The sequence below is a fragment of the Felis catus genome, chromosome D1, assembly GCF_018350175.1.
Source record: "Felis catus isolate Fca126 chromosome D1, F.catus_Fca126_mat1.0, whole genome shotgun sequence".
NCBI classification, from domain to species: Eukaryota; Metazoa; Chordata; class Mammalia; order Carnivora; family Felidae; genus Felis; species Felis catus.
Window position 1 is genome coordinate 105,141,277 of NC_058377.1, and position 15,387 is coordinate 105,156,663.

Here is a 15,387-nt window from a genome sequence, read left to right on the forward strand (position 1 = left end):
GCTCCACCCACCGAGCCACCCAGGCGCCCCTTGTTGCCTTCTTTTTTCAGAAATTATTTATGAGCGGTTTCAGATACACATAACATATACATAAAGTAGAAAGAATAATGATGAGCACCCCCACCCCTGCACACTCCCCCTCCCACCCTCCCCCCTGCCCAATGGCAGCTTTGAGCCAAAGGTTCTGGTGCTCCCAGAACTTAGACAACCATCTGGAGGACCATCAGCTGCCCCGTAGATGTGCTGAGATCATCCCAAAGGTGAGAGTGAGAAAAGCTGGAGGGGAATTAAAGAGAGAGGAGAGGAAGCAGGTACCAAAAGATGGGACCGTGGAAAATACCGGGCAACGACCCACGTTTGGGCCACCAAGATGTCTTCACGGGTCTTCGCGGGTTAAGTGTGAAACGCAAGTGTGCTTTGTATTTAACCACCACCGGTCCCAACCTTGATCCACACCGCCCACCCCTCCACAGTCACCCAGAGGCACTGGGCGGGGGGGGGGGGGGGAACTTGGAGCTTTCATAGAATCTGTGTCTCCTGATGCTGGAAAAACCAAGGGTGGCCCAGGGGATCTGATTTCAAAACAAGACCCACAGATAGGGCTGGCAACCTCTCTCTCACTTATATCCCTCCCCGACAATTTCTGAATCAAAGTTTTCACTCCACTGTGGCCCCTGAACACCCCCTACAAGGTAGAGAATCCGGTGGGCTGGTAATCCTGTTCTTTCTTTCTTTCTTTTTTAATTTTTTTTTTTACTTTAGAGAGAGGGAGTGAGAGTGGGGAGGGCCTGAGGGAGAGAAAGAGACAGACAGACGGACAGACAGAATCTTAAGCAGGCTACACACTCAGCCCGGAGCCCAATGTGAGGCTTGATCCCACGACCCTGGGATCATGACCTGAGCCAAAATCAAGAGCTGGTCGCTTAACCAACTGAGCCACCCCGGCGTCCCAGTAAGCATCTTCTAAGAAGAGAATTCTCTTTGAAGCCATTCACATGCTAGTATGAATTTTCCCCGATAGCCTTGCTCTACTGTAGCTGATCTGGCCACGTTTTACGCATGAAGCATCTGGGAGCGTCAGGCCCCGGTGGGATCTCCAAGGCGGAGGCTTCCAGCAACCTGAGAGGGTCAGAGAGGAGCAGTAGGGAGAGAAGGAATGCGGAAAGCGAAGGGCACAGACTCCCATGACAAACCCAGCTTGTTTCAAGTTTGCTTCCTCCAGGAAAGACAGGCCTTGTTCTTCCACGTGCTCCACTCCCTCCTTCTCCTCTCCGCTGCATGAAAAACAAGAACGTAAGAGGGCCTGGAGGCTAGTTCGAAGCCCGACAAACCCTTATGAGGACATTTCTGGGCAGAAATGTGTCCTGAGGGGCGCCCGGCTGGCTCAGTCAGTTAAGCGTCTGACTTCCGCTCAGGTCATGATCTCACGGCTTGTGGGTTCGAGCCCCGCATCAGGCTCTGGGCTGACAGCTCGGAGCCTGGAGCCTGCTTCAGATTCTGGGTCTCCCTCTCTCTCTCTGCCCCTCCCCACTCACGCTCTGTCTCTCTCTCTCTCTCTCTCTCTCTCTGTCTCTCTCTCTCAAAAACTAAATAAACATTAAAAAAATAAAAGAAAAAGAAAGAAATGTGTCCTGAGTCCCAAGCCACCAACCTAGGAATGTGTTTTGGGCTAGCAGCTACAGGAACGTGGCCCATCGCCGGGTGGGGAACCGTCCCCTGAGAACCCCAGCCCCCTGTGCCACGGGGGCAAAGCAGGGGGCGACGAGCTTCCTCCGCATCCGTTCCAGGTTAAGTGCACTTTAGACCCATTCTGTCAAAATATTCAAGTTGTCACATTTTAATGGATTCCATGTAAGAAATAGGCCACCCTTCCATAGCTTGCCGCTACCCCCCCCCCCCCAGGTCCATCCCAACTGCGGGCTCTGGTTACAATGGAAATCTACTTCATTGGAAACTTCTCAGAACAGAGCTTGGGGGCGGGGACCGTCTTATCGGGAACTTTTCTGTTTGGGGTTACGATAAGGGGTGACATTGGGAGGCCGATAAGGCTGATCCCCAAGGACCTGGGCTGTATATAAGCAGCAGCTCCCGTGGACTGCGGTACACTTTCCACCCATCTACCCTTCTCCGGAGATCGGGACCGACGCGAACCATGAAGTGGCTGCTGCTGCTCAGCTTGGTGGCACTCTCTGAGTGTACCATCATCAAGTGAGTCCGGGGCCGCGCTGCCCGAGGAACAGCCATCTCCCCCTGCTGTCTTCCTCCCCGCCTCACGATTTCCTTCCTCCCCTCTCCCCCCATCCGATTCCACTCTGTTCCACTGGCTCCAGTCTCCCTTCTTGTCTCTCTCTCTCTCTCTCTCTCTCTCTCTCTGCCTTCTTGGGGACGCAGCCCCGCCGACGTGGGGCTCCAGCCTGGCCACGGCTGGGCGCCCGGCGACTTCGGGCAACCGCTTAACCTCTTTGCCTTAGCACGCCAAAAAGAGAAGCGTCTCCCACCCCCCGCCTCGGCCTCCCTTCTTCGTCCTCTCCCGGGCTGGCCTTCCGAGGCTTCCGCGGCACCGCACGGGCCGACTCCTCGCCCGATTCCTCTTCCTCCTGCCAACCCCGCCCCCCCTTTGCAACTGCTCTGCCACAGGGTTCCCCTCATCAAGAAGAAGACCTTGAGGGAGAACTTGATCGAGCACGGCCTCCTGGATGACTTCCTGAAGAAGTACACCTTCAACCCAGCCGACAAGTACTTCCACGATGAGTCCGCTACCTTGATAGCCGCCCAGCCCCTGGAAAACTACATGGATGTGAGTGCACGGGCCGGCAACCGGGCAGCTCGGAGGATGGGCCAGCGCTCCGGACCCCCAGGCAGTGACCGCGGGGTCTGCGTCCGGGATCCCAGAGGCCCAGGGAGGGCAGGAAGTCACCGTCAGAGCTGTTACCATTCATTCACTCTTTCCTCCGGTGTTTATGCATACGGAGCACCTCTTTACGTGTCAGGGACCGTGCTGGGCCCAGGGGCACAGCCCCTGCGCTCAAGGAGCTCACAGTCTTAGGAGGGACACACAGACGGTCCCCAGTGAGCCTCACAACCCCGGCTCAGTGACGGTCTCACACCGTGAGGGTGTGGCCGGGGCAAGCAGGGAAGGAACAACGGGGGATTCCAGGGGACAGGAGAGCGTCCCAGAGGGCTGACGGCGTGTGCCAGCCATCGGGACAGCGGGGGACAGAGCGCATGCGAGGAAAGGAGGCCGGTGTTCAGGGAGAGCAGAGAGCTAGAGAGAGAGGCACGATGGAGCACTGAGGGGTCGGTGAGCATAGCCAAATCAGAGTCTGTCTCCTCAACCGCCACTCAGTTGTCTTCACCGGGAGGGTCAACACGATCGGACTGGAGTTTCAGGAAGATCACTCTGACTCTTCCATCTGGGACCCAAGGGCAACACCCTGCCCCTTAGGAGATGTCGTGTCCCCAGTGTACGTGGCACTGGGCCACGGCTATGAAGCAAGCTTGCCGGTCGTTAAGAGCGTAGCCTGTGAAATCTGCCAGACCTGGTGAAAGTTAGGCCGTAGGGCTGAGGGGCCGTGTGACCTTGGGCGAGTCATTTAAATTCTGAGTGAGCCTCAAGTGTCCTTGTCTGTAAAACAGAACCACTAATATCTACCATCGGGAGGTTGCTGTAAGTAATTAATGCAATAATGTTCTTTGTTTGGTTTTGTCTGCTTTTTGGGGGGGAAGGGGGTTTGTTTGGGGTTTTGTTTTTTGTTTCTCGTGGGGTTTTGGAGTGCTTAGCACAGGGCCTGGCCTTTGGCAAGAGCTTGGTAAAATTAGCCCACCTACTCACGTAACAAATATTTATGAAGCACCTACTATGTGCCAGAGGCTCGGCGCAAGGAGCTAAGGAAACAATGGTGGATAAACAAAGAGCGTAGGTTCTAGAGGGAGAGGCAAGTAAGAGACAAGTATCTAAGATAATTTCAGGTAATGACTGGGGGTCACAAAGAAGAACTAATCAGAGTAAGGGGAAGGAGAACCATGAGGGAAGGGCAAATTTAGATAAAGCGGTTAGGGAGGGCCTCCTGGCAGAGGTGACAGTCGACTGGAGCACCGAATGAGTGGTGAGAGGGAGCCAGCCGAGGAAAGATCTAGAATAAACATTTGCCCGGCATAAGAAATAGCAATTGCAAAGGCCCTGGGAGGGGAATGAGCTTGACATCATCATCAAAGAACGGCAAGCCTCACGGGGCTGGAACAGAGCTGGGAAGGGAGAAGGCGCTGCCACTGAGAATAACGATCCTGACTCTGTGCTTTCTTGAACCTGCTACATACACCGAGATTTAGGAATCAGACGCCTCGAGGGGTGCCCCATCGTGAGGGGATTTGCTTACCTCCCCGTCGGCAGTTTATTTTTTTTTTTTCAACGTTTATTTATTTTTGGGACGGAGAGAGACAGAGCATGAACGGGGGAGGGGCCGAGAGAGAGGGAGACACAGAATCGGAAACAGGCTCCAGGCTCCGAGCCATCAGCCCAGAGCCCGACGCGGGGCTCGAACTCACGGACCGCGAGATCGTGACCTGGCTGATGTCGGACGCTTAACTGACTGCGCCACCCAGGCGCCCCTCTGTCGGCAGTTTAATGACAAAGCAGTTGAGCCTAGACCCTGATGGGTGCTGTAAGTTTCTACCCCCTGTCCAAGAACGTGCGAACGTTCTCTAGGACTACGAGACTAAGATATACCAGACAAGAGCTGAATGAAGAGGGTTCAGCCGATAATGATCAGGTGTTCATGGTGCTTAGAAGAGAACAGTCAGAGGGTAACAGAGGAGCAATCAGGGAAGACTTCCAGGCGGAGGGGGAGGCCAGGCTGGGGAGCGGTCACTGAGCTGTGCTGTCCCACCCTGGCAGATGGAGTACTTCGGCACCATCGGCATCGGCACCCCCCCTCAGCAGTTCACCGTCATCTTCGACACCGGCTCCTCCAACCTGTGGGTGCCTTCTGTCTACTGCAACAGTCCTGCCTGCAGTGAGTGCCTGGCCCTGCCCTGCCCGGGTTCTCGGGGACCAACCGACCTGGAGCCCTGAACACCCAGGGGCTTCCACTAGGGTTGAAGCCTGGGGGGAGTCACTCAGGGATTCAGTCGGCAGGCATTTCCTGAGCAGCTACTAGGCGCCAAGCCCTGGACTCGGGGGCCCAGGGAGAACGGCGTGAATCACACGCGGTCCCTGCCCTCACGGAGCCCGGTCCACCGGCAGAAAGGATCTGAAAGGGCTTGGCACCGCGGACAGCCATGAGCCTGCTCTGTTCAGCGTTAGCCTGGGCGACCTTGGGAGGACCGTGAGGTCTGCTGGGGACCTGCCCTCAGTGACAGGGTCCCTACTGGCCCAACCAGACACAAGTGGAACCTGGGCATGCTTAGGCTCCGAAACCTGGGGTGAGGGTTACATTTCTCCTGCAAAGCCCCACCCAGAACCAAGGCACCCCCTGCCCCCAAGGAACACGCTCTCAGCCCATGACTCTCGCTCAGCTTTTCGAACTTGACATTGTGACTTCTTGCCCCGGCAGCCAACCACAAGCGCTTCAACCCTCAGGAGTCCTCCACCTACCAGGCCACCAACAACCCAGTCTCCATCGCCTATGGCACCGGCAGCATGACAGGCATCCTGGGATACGACACCGTCCAGGTGAGCACCTGCCAGCCGGCCGCCTCACCCTGCCCAGCCCTGGAGCCATCTTCCGAGGACCCTGGGGACCACGGTGCACCCCCTCCCCCAGAGCCAGCTTATTCAAGCAACGGGGGGGCTCGGTGATCACAAAAGTAACCTGAGATGGGATGCAGGGGGGGGAAAGTGGCAGAGATGTCACAGACATTTCTGAGGGGGGGGGGTAGTAGCGGGTAAGGGAGTGGATTCCCAGAGCCACAGGCCAACCTCAAGCACCCCCAAGTTGAATGGCGGGTAGGGGCCAAGAGCAGAAGGCACAAAGGCTCAGTTCTCTTTCAGCACCTCCTTCCCCTCCTCACCCCCCACTTGCAGCCCCCTTGAGTCACGAGAGCTTCACAAGCACCCCACCCCACCCCAGCCCCTACAGGTGCAGCAGGGGTCAGGGGCTGTGACTTGTCTGGGGTCTCCTTTGCATCCAATCATCAGAAGCTAGAGCGTGCACACGCGCATGTGCGCGCGCGCGCGCACACACACACACACACACACACACACACACGGTGGCCATCTGCTCTGCAGCAAATTCTCACTCCACAGACTGTGGCCATCTGGAGATCAGTCGCAATGGTTACTTCCACAGGAATAACAAGACTTCCCGGGGACAGCCCTCCTCCCTTCCTTCCCGCCTGCCACCCCGGAAGCCAAAGTCCTACTCGAAATGAACCAGGGACCCTCTGGGCCCAGGGCTGGTGCCCACAGTGCCCAGCCAACCCGCGCTGACCACAAACACCGTGGTTTCCCCCGATCCAGGTCGGAGGCGTCTCAGACACCAACCAGATCTTCGGCCTGAGTGAGACTGAGCCCGGCTCCTTCCTGTACTACGCTCCCTTCGATGGCATCCTGGGCCTGGCCTACCCCCAGATCTCCGCCTCCGGGGCCACACCCGTCTTTGACAACATGTGGAATGAGGGGCTTGTTTCTCAGGATCTCTTCTCAGTCTACCTGAGCGGGTAAGTTGGGCGGGGGCGGGGGGGGGGTGCTGTCCAAGTCTGGAAAATAGGGCTTGTGTCTTCAACAAGGGAACTTTTAAATGATGAAAGCAAGTTTCCTCTGTTAGTTAAGCAAATCTAGGTTCCGGTTGTGGCTATGAGTTAATTCCAAGAACGAATACAGAATACGCCAAGGGTTGGTTCGATTGAGCAGAGGTTTATGCAAGAATATCAGAGAGTGTCATCAGTGTTCCTGAGACACTCGGCTTTCTTGTGACACATCCTTCTCTTTCGAAGCGATTGGTCGTGGCCGATGTTTTTCTTGAGCAGTTAACTGTCCCCCTATAACCTCCCTGCGTTGCATTGCACGGTCAGAGGTTTGCAGGGAGCTGGGGTGGGGTTAGGTGAGTGGGGACCATTATATCTGGGGCCAGTTCTTTCGTGGTTAATTTCTTGGAGTCACCCACCTTCGCTTCCCTATCTAACCCGAAACTGCAGAGATTTAGAAAGAGAATGTCCCGGTCACAAGGACCCCTGCAATTTACAACAGGAGGAACCGTTCATCTGTTTTTCCTCTGGGACCCTTAATATTCAAGTCGGCTCTTAAACACAGCCTACCTTTATGGGTGCTACCCATAAGAGAGGTCAGGGTTTCTCAATCACAGCACTATGGACATTTTAGACCCGATAACTCCTTCTGTTGGGGCTCTCCTGGGCATTATAAGATGTTTAGTGGCTTCCCTGGCCTCTATCTACTAGCTCTCAGTGGCACCCCCTTACGGCCACTGGATCATGACAATCAAAGCATCCCAGACATGAGCAAATTAGAAACCGCCCCTGTCTGACAACCTGTGAACTACACGGTCAAATCCTTACGAGCAAACACGCACCTGCTTCTTTTCTTTCTTTTTTTTTAAAAATTTTAAGCTTATTTATTTATTTTGGGAGCAAGACAGCACGAGTGGCAGAGAGAGAGAGGGAGAGACAGACCCCCAAGCAGGCCCCGCACTGCCCGCACAGAGCCCAATGCGGGGCTCGGTCTCACAGACCGTGAGGTCATGACCTGAGCCGAAAAACCGAGAGTCTGGACGCTTAACCGACTGAGCCGCCCAGGCGCCCCCGCATGCACGGCAGTGAGGGCGAATATGCGGCAGAAACCGCACGCGTTGGAACCAGAAAGACCTGGGCTCCGGTCTTGGTCTCGGTTCGGGCACTCGCTGGCTGTGCGGCCTCGGGCAAGTTGCCTCACTTCTTTGAGCCTCGGTTTCCTCGCTGTGAAGCGGAAGTAACAGTAGCGACCACTCAGGGGCCTTGGTGTAAGGATCCCAGCTCCTGGGACTGGCGAGAGCTCAATCGCGGGGGTGGCTCTTAGGACACACACAGCAGATGTTCAGGTCAATGAATGAATGGATGAATCCCTATCTCCCCCCCCCCCCCCGCCCACCACAGCAATGACCAGAGTGGCAGCGTGGTGATGTTCGGTGGCATTGATTCTTCTTACTACACTGGAAATCTGAACTGGATCCCTGTTTCTGTCGAGGGTTATTGGCAGATCTCCGTGGACAGGTGAGAACACTGGATGGGGCAACATCCCGGCAGGGGCCCTGGATCTCCATTGCATATAGATTCCTAGTTAACGGAGCTTTCTAGAATCCCCCTGGAACAGCCAAACGGCCAGCCCAGGGAGATGTACCCCAGCGGGAGAAAGCAGAAGCTGGCCAAGCCAGAGAGATCCCAAGAAAGACACCTCACTGGAGGAGGCGAGCTACTGGGGACCCTCCCCACCCGCCTCAAGATGTTCTGCAAGGATGACACAGCCACTTTCCTTCCCGTCGAACAGACAGGACAATCTATCAGCATCCTTGTCCACACACCCCAGCACTGAGGAGACCCTGAACTGGCACTCACTCTTCCCACCCTAGGGCGAGGGGGCTCATTCCAGGGCATTCATTCCGCCCCCCCCCCACTGCCCCCTTTGGAGCCCGCCCCTCCCCCAAGCAGCCTCATTCCCCAGCTGTTTGTCACCCCGCTGGCCTCTTAGGGTGACCACCTACACAGGTTTGCCCAAGAATGAGCAGTTCCCTGGGACGCCAGACTTGCAGTACTAAAACCGGGACCGTCCTGGGCAAACGGGCACGTAGGGTTACCTTGCACCTATGCAGCCATGGCTAAAAGTCCCTCACTTCCTCTACCTCCTGCCCCTGCTCTGTATCTCTGTCACTCCCCGTCTGTGATGTCCTCCTCCCGCTCTGTACCTCCCTAGCAACCGCTGGGTGTCCGCTTCCCTGAGAAGCCCTCCCTGATTGCTCGGCACCACCCCCTTTGCCCCCTGGATCATGCTTCTGTTCCCCTGCTCCTCCTCGACCGTGAGCTCCCCGCAGCCTGGAACCGTGTGGCTGTCTGGTTTTGCATCCCCCACGCCTAGCACAGAGCAGGCACTCGGTCAATGCACGATGGAGAAGCTGGAATTTTATGTGTTGGCCTCTGGAGGGAAGGAGGGGACCCTCTGGGGCCACCTGGCTCCTCCTTGGGGAGATCTACCCCCTGGGGACTCAGGGGACCCTTCCTTGTATCTCATCCATGTGTAGCATCACCATGAACGGACAGTCCATCGCTTGTAACGGGGGCTGCCAGGCCATCGTGGACACAGGCACCTCTCTGCTGACCGGCCCAAGCAACGCCATTGCCAACATCCAGAGCGACATTGGAGCCAGCCAGAACTCATACGGCCAGGTGAGTCCGGCCCTGACTGCCCTGTTCTGGACCCAAGTGGCGGGTCTGTCCGCCACGCAGAAGAAACCCAAGTCCTCCTAACCCTCAACTCTTTCCAGATGGGGATCAGCTGCTCAGCCATCAACAACCTGCCCGACATCGTCTTCACCATCAACGGCAATGAGTACCCACTGCCTCCCAGTGCCTACATCCTGCAGGTAAGGGGTCTCTGCGCCAGCCGCCTAGGTGTGCCTGCAGGGAACGCGGCCAGCTACCACACCGCGCCCCACACCCCGCCCCCGGCTTTTGCACAAGGGAAAGGGCGCTTCCACAAGAGGAAGCTGAAGGCTGCTCTGGACAGCCTCCAGAGAAAACACGATACATTGTAAACAGCTGCATGCATGAAACTGTGGGTGCAGCGCCGCTCCCCCAACAGGGCCAAAGTGAGGCAAAGGCCAGTGGCAGGAAGAGAGGGTTTCTAGCCGCACACCTGAGTCCAAGCTGGGTGCCAATTCCTGGCTCGTGGAGTCTGAGCAAGCGGCAGCTGCTCCCGGCCTCAGTTTCCTGGTCTAAAAACTAGAGACGCCAGCTTCCCCCATCCTCCGAGGGTGGTGAGGGTGATCCGGTCAGAGCGACCACATCAAAGGCGCGAAAAGGGTTGAGCAAATGGAAATCGCACCTTCCGCAGGGCTTGTGAAGTAACAAATCTTTGCTTGGTAGATTACGAGCCACGGGGGGCGGGTAGTTTTGCCCAGTGACTCGAGGCTATTCAGCAAGAAGTGCTGAGGTCCGGGGGGGGGCGGTCCCCCAGGCATGCTGATTCATTAGTAGGGGGCGGGGCCTGAACAGTGGGGTTTTCCTAAGCCCCCCAGGTGATTCTAGCGAGCAGCCAAGGTTGTGGCCCGGTGCCCCAGTAAATGAAAAGGACTAACAGCCGATCCCCTTTGCCACTGGAGGGGGTCAGAATAATGAGAAAAGGCTGTGTCACCCCAGCTTCCAAAATCCTTCACGGCGGCTGAGTTTTCCCTAAACCCCTCAGCCCCGATGCTGATGTCAGGCTCTGTACAGCTGCCAGAAACACTGGATAATGTCTAGTAATCCCTGGAAACCAATAGTAGAATGAGCAGTTTATACAGGCCGACCCCCGGCCGAGAAGAGCCACGTCCCCGGACGCCAGCCAGGACGCCGCTCCCTGCGCGTGCCTTGCGGCGGCCCGCGCTGCCTGCGGCTTAGTCCCCAGGGCCTTGTCACTGCCGAGCCTGTGTCCCATCTCCAGCTTCCTTCTCCTCTTCTCCAGAGCCAGCAGGGCTGTATCAGCGGCCTCCAGGGCATGAACCTCCCCACCGCCTCCGGAGAGCTCTGGATCCTGGGTGACGTCTTCATCCGCCAGTACTTTGCCGTCTTCGACAGGGCAAACAACCAGGTCGGCCTGGCCCCCGTGGCCTAAGCCTGCGTCTTTCCCGCCACATCCCCAGGAAGATCCCGCCTTAGTTGTCCACTCTAGATGTATATAATTCTCCTGATTGTTCTTCCTATGGGATCGTGGAGGCGGAATCTTGGCCCTGTTCCCTATCATACCAATAACGTAGAATAAAAACCCGACCTCCTGAAACACGCTCCGTGCAGTCTCTTCTCTTCGTATTTCTCGCCGCACCATCGGGGTTAGAACGCCAGGCCAGGGGGACAAGATGGCCACATCCGCCTGGACCGCACCAAGCAGTGACAGTGGTTCACACCCCATAATCGAGTCAGGAAGATGAACAGCCCTCCGCGGGTTTGGCTGGGAGCGTCGTGTAAAGACAGGCACCAGAAATGCCAGGCCTGTTGCCTCCTCGTGGAACAGGGCACCAAGGTTCTTGGTGAGGGAGTCAACTTCTTTCTCCCAAAGGCAGTAAGATAGAAAAAGAAAGAGATCGAGGGCAGATAGCTTTCCACCGACATTCCTAAGCAGGCCAGGCCAGGCAAGGGTCGGAGGGGTGACCAAAGCTGATACCCCCAAATCTACTGGGCTGCTCTCTATTGGTCAGCTGCTTGATCCAGACCAACGCCTGAAAACCCCTCGAGCCTCTCACTCTGGGTACAGATCACTGAACGGGTCCATTTTCCCATCAACGAGTTAAACTTATTTTTTATTTATTTTTTTAATGCTTATTTATTTTTGAAAGACGGAGAGGCGGAGCGTGAGTAGGGGAGGGGCAGAGTGACAGAGAGAGGGAGACGCGGAATCCGAAGGAGACTCCAGGCTCCGAGCTGTCAGCACAGAGCCCGACGCGGGGCTCAAACTCACGGACCGTGGGATCATGACCTGAACCGAAGCCGGACGCTTAACGGACTGAGTCACCCAGGCGCCCTGCCCTGTCAGTCATTTAAAGAGGACGGTGTTCCAGGCCCCTGAGCAGAGGGTGTGAGAAGGAAGTGAGCAGGCTCATTAGCAGATACCGCCCTAGCCATGCAAACAGGAAATCCTTAGAGCATTTCTGCCCATGGGTTTGGAAGCACAATGTCCAATGAGGAACAAAGTTACAAAAGAAGCAGGCAACACCTAGCTTTCTAGGTCGTGCTTCCTGGAGGTGCCCAAGGCATGTTTCCCAAAGGCTTGGCGAAGTGCTCCCGCAAAGTGGTCTCTTTCACCTTGACTCAGCTCGGCGTGATGCCGCTTCCTCCCGGGTTCCTCTCTCGCTGGGGAACCCACTGCAGACCCCAGCTTCTCAGCTGCACCATGGGAAAAACCCCCACAGCCGGGGGGGCAGCTGGATTCCAGGCTGAGGGCTGGCACTAGGCCTCCCTGCGGAGAGGGAGTGACTTTGGGGTGCACAGGACAACATGGCTTTGGAAACTCTCTTGTTGCCATCCTCCCCCGATTTGTCATTTGTCACCCATGCAAATCTAAGATGTGGGGCTCTAGGATGTCCCGGTCTCCCTACTGTCACTAATCTCCTCCCTACCCCATCTTCCACAGCCGAAAGATCTTTTTGAAACATAAATCTGATCACATCGCTCCCTTGCTTAAAGCCTTCTTTTTTTTTTTTTTTTTTTAATGTTTATTTTTGAGAGAGAGAGAGAGAGAGAGAGAGAGCACGCTTGCCAGCCGGGTAGGGGCAGAGAGAGAGGGACAGAGGATCCGAGGCACGTTCCACGCTGACAGCAGCGAGCCCAAAATGTGGGGCTCGAACTCACGAACCTCGAGATCACGACCTGAGCCAAATCGGACGCTCTGTCAACTGAGCCACCCAGGCACCCCCGTGAAGACCTTTAATTAATGCCTTGGAATTGCACAGTTGAATAAGACAATAAGCCCTCCAAGCCTTGCATGCTCTGGTCCCCAGCTACCTTCCCTGCCTCACTTTGACCCCTCTCACCCTGAGCTCCTGCCACCCTGGCCCTTTGCCACCTCCACAGATGCCCAAACTTCTTCCCTTCCTCCGGACCTCTGCACACCCCGTCCCTTTTACCTGGCTTGCTGCTCCCTTTCTCCTGACCTGCTAACACCAAGCGTCCTGCAGACCTCAGCTTAAATAGCGCTTCCCTGCGAAGCCCTCCCTGACTACCGTCGCTCGGCTCGGAGCCTGGCTCTCCCATCCGTGAGGGCATTCAGCACAACCTGCCATCGTGCATTTATGGGAGAGCTTGTTTTCGATCCACCGGGGCAGGGACGGCTGAAGCCTCAGCGTCAAGAGCAGGGCCCGGCACACTGTAGGTGCTCAATAAATACGTGTTGACTGAGCAATGAATTCAAGATGACTTTTTGGAAGGAAACAACAAGGAAGTGGACCTGACTTCACCGAGGGCACGCGTAAGACCCAGATGGGTCCGCTCCCACCCCCACCAGCGTTCTGTTCCAGTCGTACGTGGTCCCGAGACCAACAGGTGGACTCCTTGGGTTTCTGGGGAGGAATTTCACACTGCCCTGTCTCCTCTGCTGTGTTTCCGTTTCTGGCATTTCCGGAGCACCTCCCACGAGCCAGGCGGTGTGCTCGGCTCTGGGGATGCAGGCCTGATTTCCTGAACCCTTCCCACTCTGCTCCCGGCCCCCGGCAGCTGCAGCCCAGCCCCTCCCTCCCAGCCCCTCTTCCGTTTCCTCACCCTGGGATTCCTGGATCCCGACAGAATCTAAAAAGGCTCCCCTTTAAACAGACCATTTGGACTGAGAAACCCTGAGCTGACGTATCTGATCTGACTCTTCCCATTTCGCCCCACGAGATAAGACGGATTCACATTCCTTTTGTACAGTCTCGGGCTTCTTCGTCTTTCCTCCCCACTCCCCGCAGGCCTTGGGGGTCTGAGCGCAGCTCCCCCTTCACGCTTGTCCAGGGCTGTATTTTCATCTCCTAGGTCTCTGCTCCACTGGTCTGTGGAACCCACAGCGTCGCCGGACGCACTCTGCTGGTAAGGACGGAAACTGGTACAGCCCCCAAGGAACGCCATTTGGCAATATCTATCCAAGTTAGAAATGCGTATACCTTCTGGCCCAGTAACGTCACTTCTGGGAATTTGTCTTAAAGATACACTTGCACACGTGCAAAATGATGTAAGTACAAGGTTATTCTTCGTAGCATCTTTTGTAAGAGCAAGATTTGAAACGACCCAAATGTCCACCCGGTGGGGGGCTGGTTTTAAACAACTCGGTGTGCGGGCCGGCAAGGTTTACAATGCGCGTGCTCTCCTAGGTGCTGGGAAAGATCTTGAGAAGAGATGGCGAGGTGAAAACACACATGCAAAGGTGACAACAGGCCTGTGTTATGCTGCCTTTGGATTACAAAGGAAGAAACTAAGATTTCCTTGCACTTACATACCTACCGGACCTGAGAAAGGACACCCAGAATCAGAAACCAGAAAAGGAAGAAGGGGGGGGGAGATGTCTCACTGAATACAGTTTTACGTGTTTGTATTTCTAATGATGTGAACGCACTGCACACTAAAATTCAGGGAAGGTACTCTTAAATCTGAGTTTATCCTAATTCGAAGCCTACTGTGGTTTGTTCTCAAGCCTGTTCATCTAAAAACCTCCAAACCCACAGGGCACCTGGGTGGCTCAGTCGGTGAAGCATCCGACTTCGGCTCAGGTCATGATCTCAGGGTTCGTGGGTTCGAGCCCCGTGTCAGGCTCTGTGCTGACAGCTCGGAGCCTGGAGCCTGCTTTGGATTCTCTCTCTCTCTCAAAAATAAATAAACTAAAGCGAAACAAAACCTCCAAACCCAGGTCTTTTGAACAGGGTCTCCTAATGTGGCCCTTTGGGAACTCCCCAGGGAAGTCCAGGGAAACTGACACCGCAGACCAGGCTTCCAGCATCCTCTACTGCTCCTCAGACCCCTCCTAAGCACGGAGTCCCAGGTACGGGACACTGCAGGGTGCTTGGGGAGACACCCAACAACAACCCCCCACCCCCGCCCCTGCATGTTGGAGTCAGAGAATTCAGACCAGCTGCTGAGAATTCAGACCGGCTCATCCCATTCATTAAAAGCAGCTCTCACCCATCTGGGGTCTTGAAGGCAGCCATCCAGCCTGCTGGAGCCAGCCAGCCCTGGACAGGGGCCCGTGCATCCTGGGGCTTATTTCGGGCAGAACACGGTCTTACCAAGTTGGATTCCACTGGGGCCTCCCAACATGTCACATCAGCACTGCTTGAAGGAGGACAGCCCTGGGCCCCCCAGGGGTCCTGGGAAGGGACGGTGCTGACCACAGTGTGAGGTAATGGCAGTCCCGGCCAGCCGGGAGGCCCTCTGCAGACAGTCCCCTTCCTCTTCTCCAAGCGCCTGCTTGTGCCCGGGAGACCGTACAAAGGAGGCAAGCTCCATCCTTGGCCCTGGCCAGCCGGACATGCTGGAGAGCCAACAGCCTGGGAGCAAGAGGGGGACAAGAGAGGCACGAGGATGCCTTTGTCCACAGGAGGACAGTTCTGAGGCCTGTGCTACACGGTCTCCCAGAGGGCCTGCAGAAGGGCTAGGTACCAGATGCCCATAGCCGCGACCCACTCTGTAATGCACCGCGATTGGTTTTCTTCCCGTCTCTGTCTCACCGCCTCCTTCCCTTGCCGTGCT

At 56.1% G+C, this 15,387-nt stretch overlaps 1 protein-coding gene and 1 long non-coding RNA gene across 2 annotated transcripts; both read left to right on the plus strand.

Moving 5' to 3' along the window:
- Nucleotides 1-2,071: 2,071 nt before the first annotated feature.
- LOC101080826 (pepsin A) lies at nucleotides 2,072-10,960 on the plus strand. Its single transcript, XM_003993421.5, has 9 exons — nucleotides 2,072-2,208; nucleotides 2,638-2,797; nucleotides 4,895-5,012; nucleotides 5,553-5,671; nucleotides 6,458-6,657; nucleotides 8,086-8,202; nucleotides 9,225-9,369; nucleotides 9,468-9,566; nucleotides 10,646-10,960. The coding sequence occupies exons 1-9, from the start codon at nucleotides 2,153-2,155 to the stop codon at nucleotides 10,793-10,795; spliced, it is 1,164 nt and encodes a 387-aa protein (XP_003993470.2). The 5' UTR covers nucleotides 2,072-2,152; the 3' UTR covers nucleotides 10,796-10,960.
- A 1,555-nt stretch (nucleotides 10,961-12,515) lies between these two features.
- On the plus strand, nucleotides 12,516-14,303 carry LOC109492377. The gene is made up of 2 exons (XR_002146221.2): nucleotides 12,516-13,876; nucleotides 14,016-14,303. It is a non-coding gene; the product is annotated as an uncharacterized LOC109492377 (long non-coding RNA).
- The last annotated feature ends 1,084 nt before the right edge of the window (nucleotides 14,304-15,387 follow it).

What these genes read in the sequence shown, in the direction of transcription:
- LOC101080826 (XM_003993421.5), top strand. Translation starts at nt 2,153, where the DNA reads ATGAAGTGGCTGCTGCTGCTCAGCTTGGTGGCACTCTCTGAGTGTACC. An exon ending in CTGCAACAGTCCTGCCTGCA is followed by an intron (nt 5,013 to 5,552) that starts GTGAGTGCCTGG and finishes TTGCCCCGGCAG; the next exon opens with CCAACCACAAGCGCTTCAAC. An exon ending in CCAGTGCCTACATCCTGCAG is followed by an intron (nt 9,567 to 10,645) that starts GTAAGGGGTCTC and finishes CCTCTTCTCCAG; the next exon opens with AGCCAGCAGGGCTGTATCAG.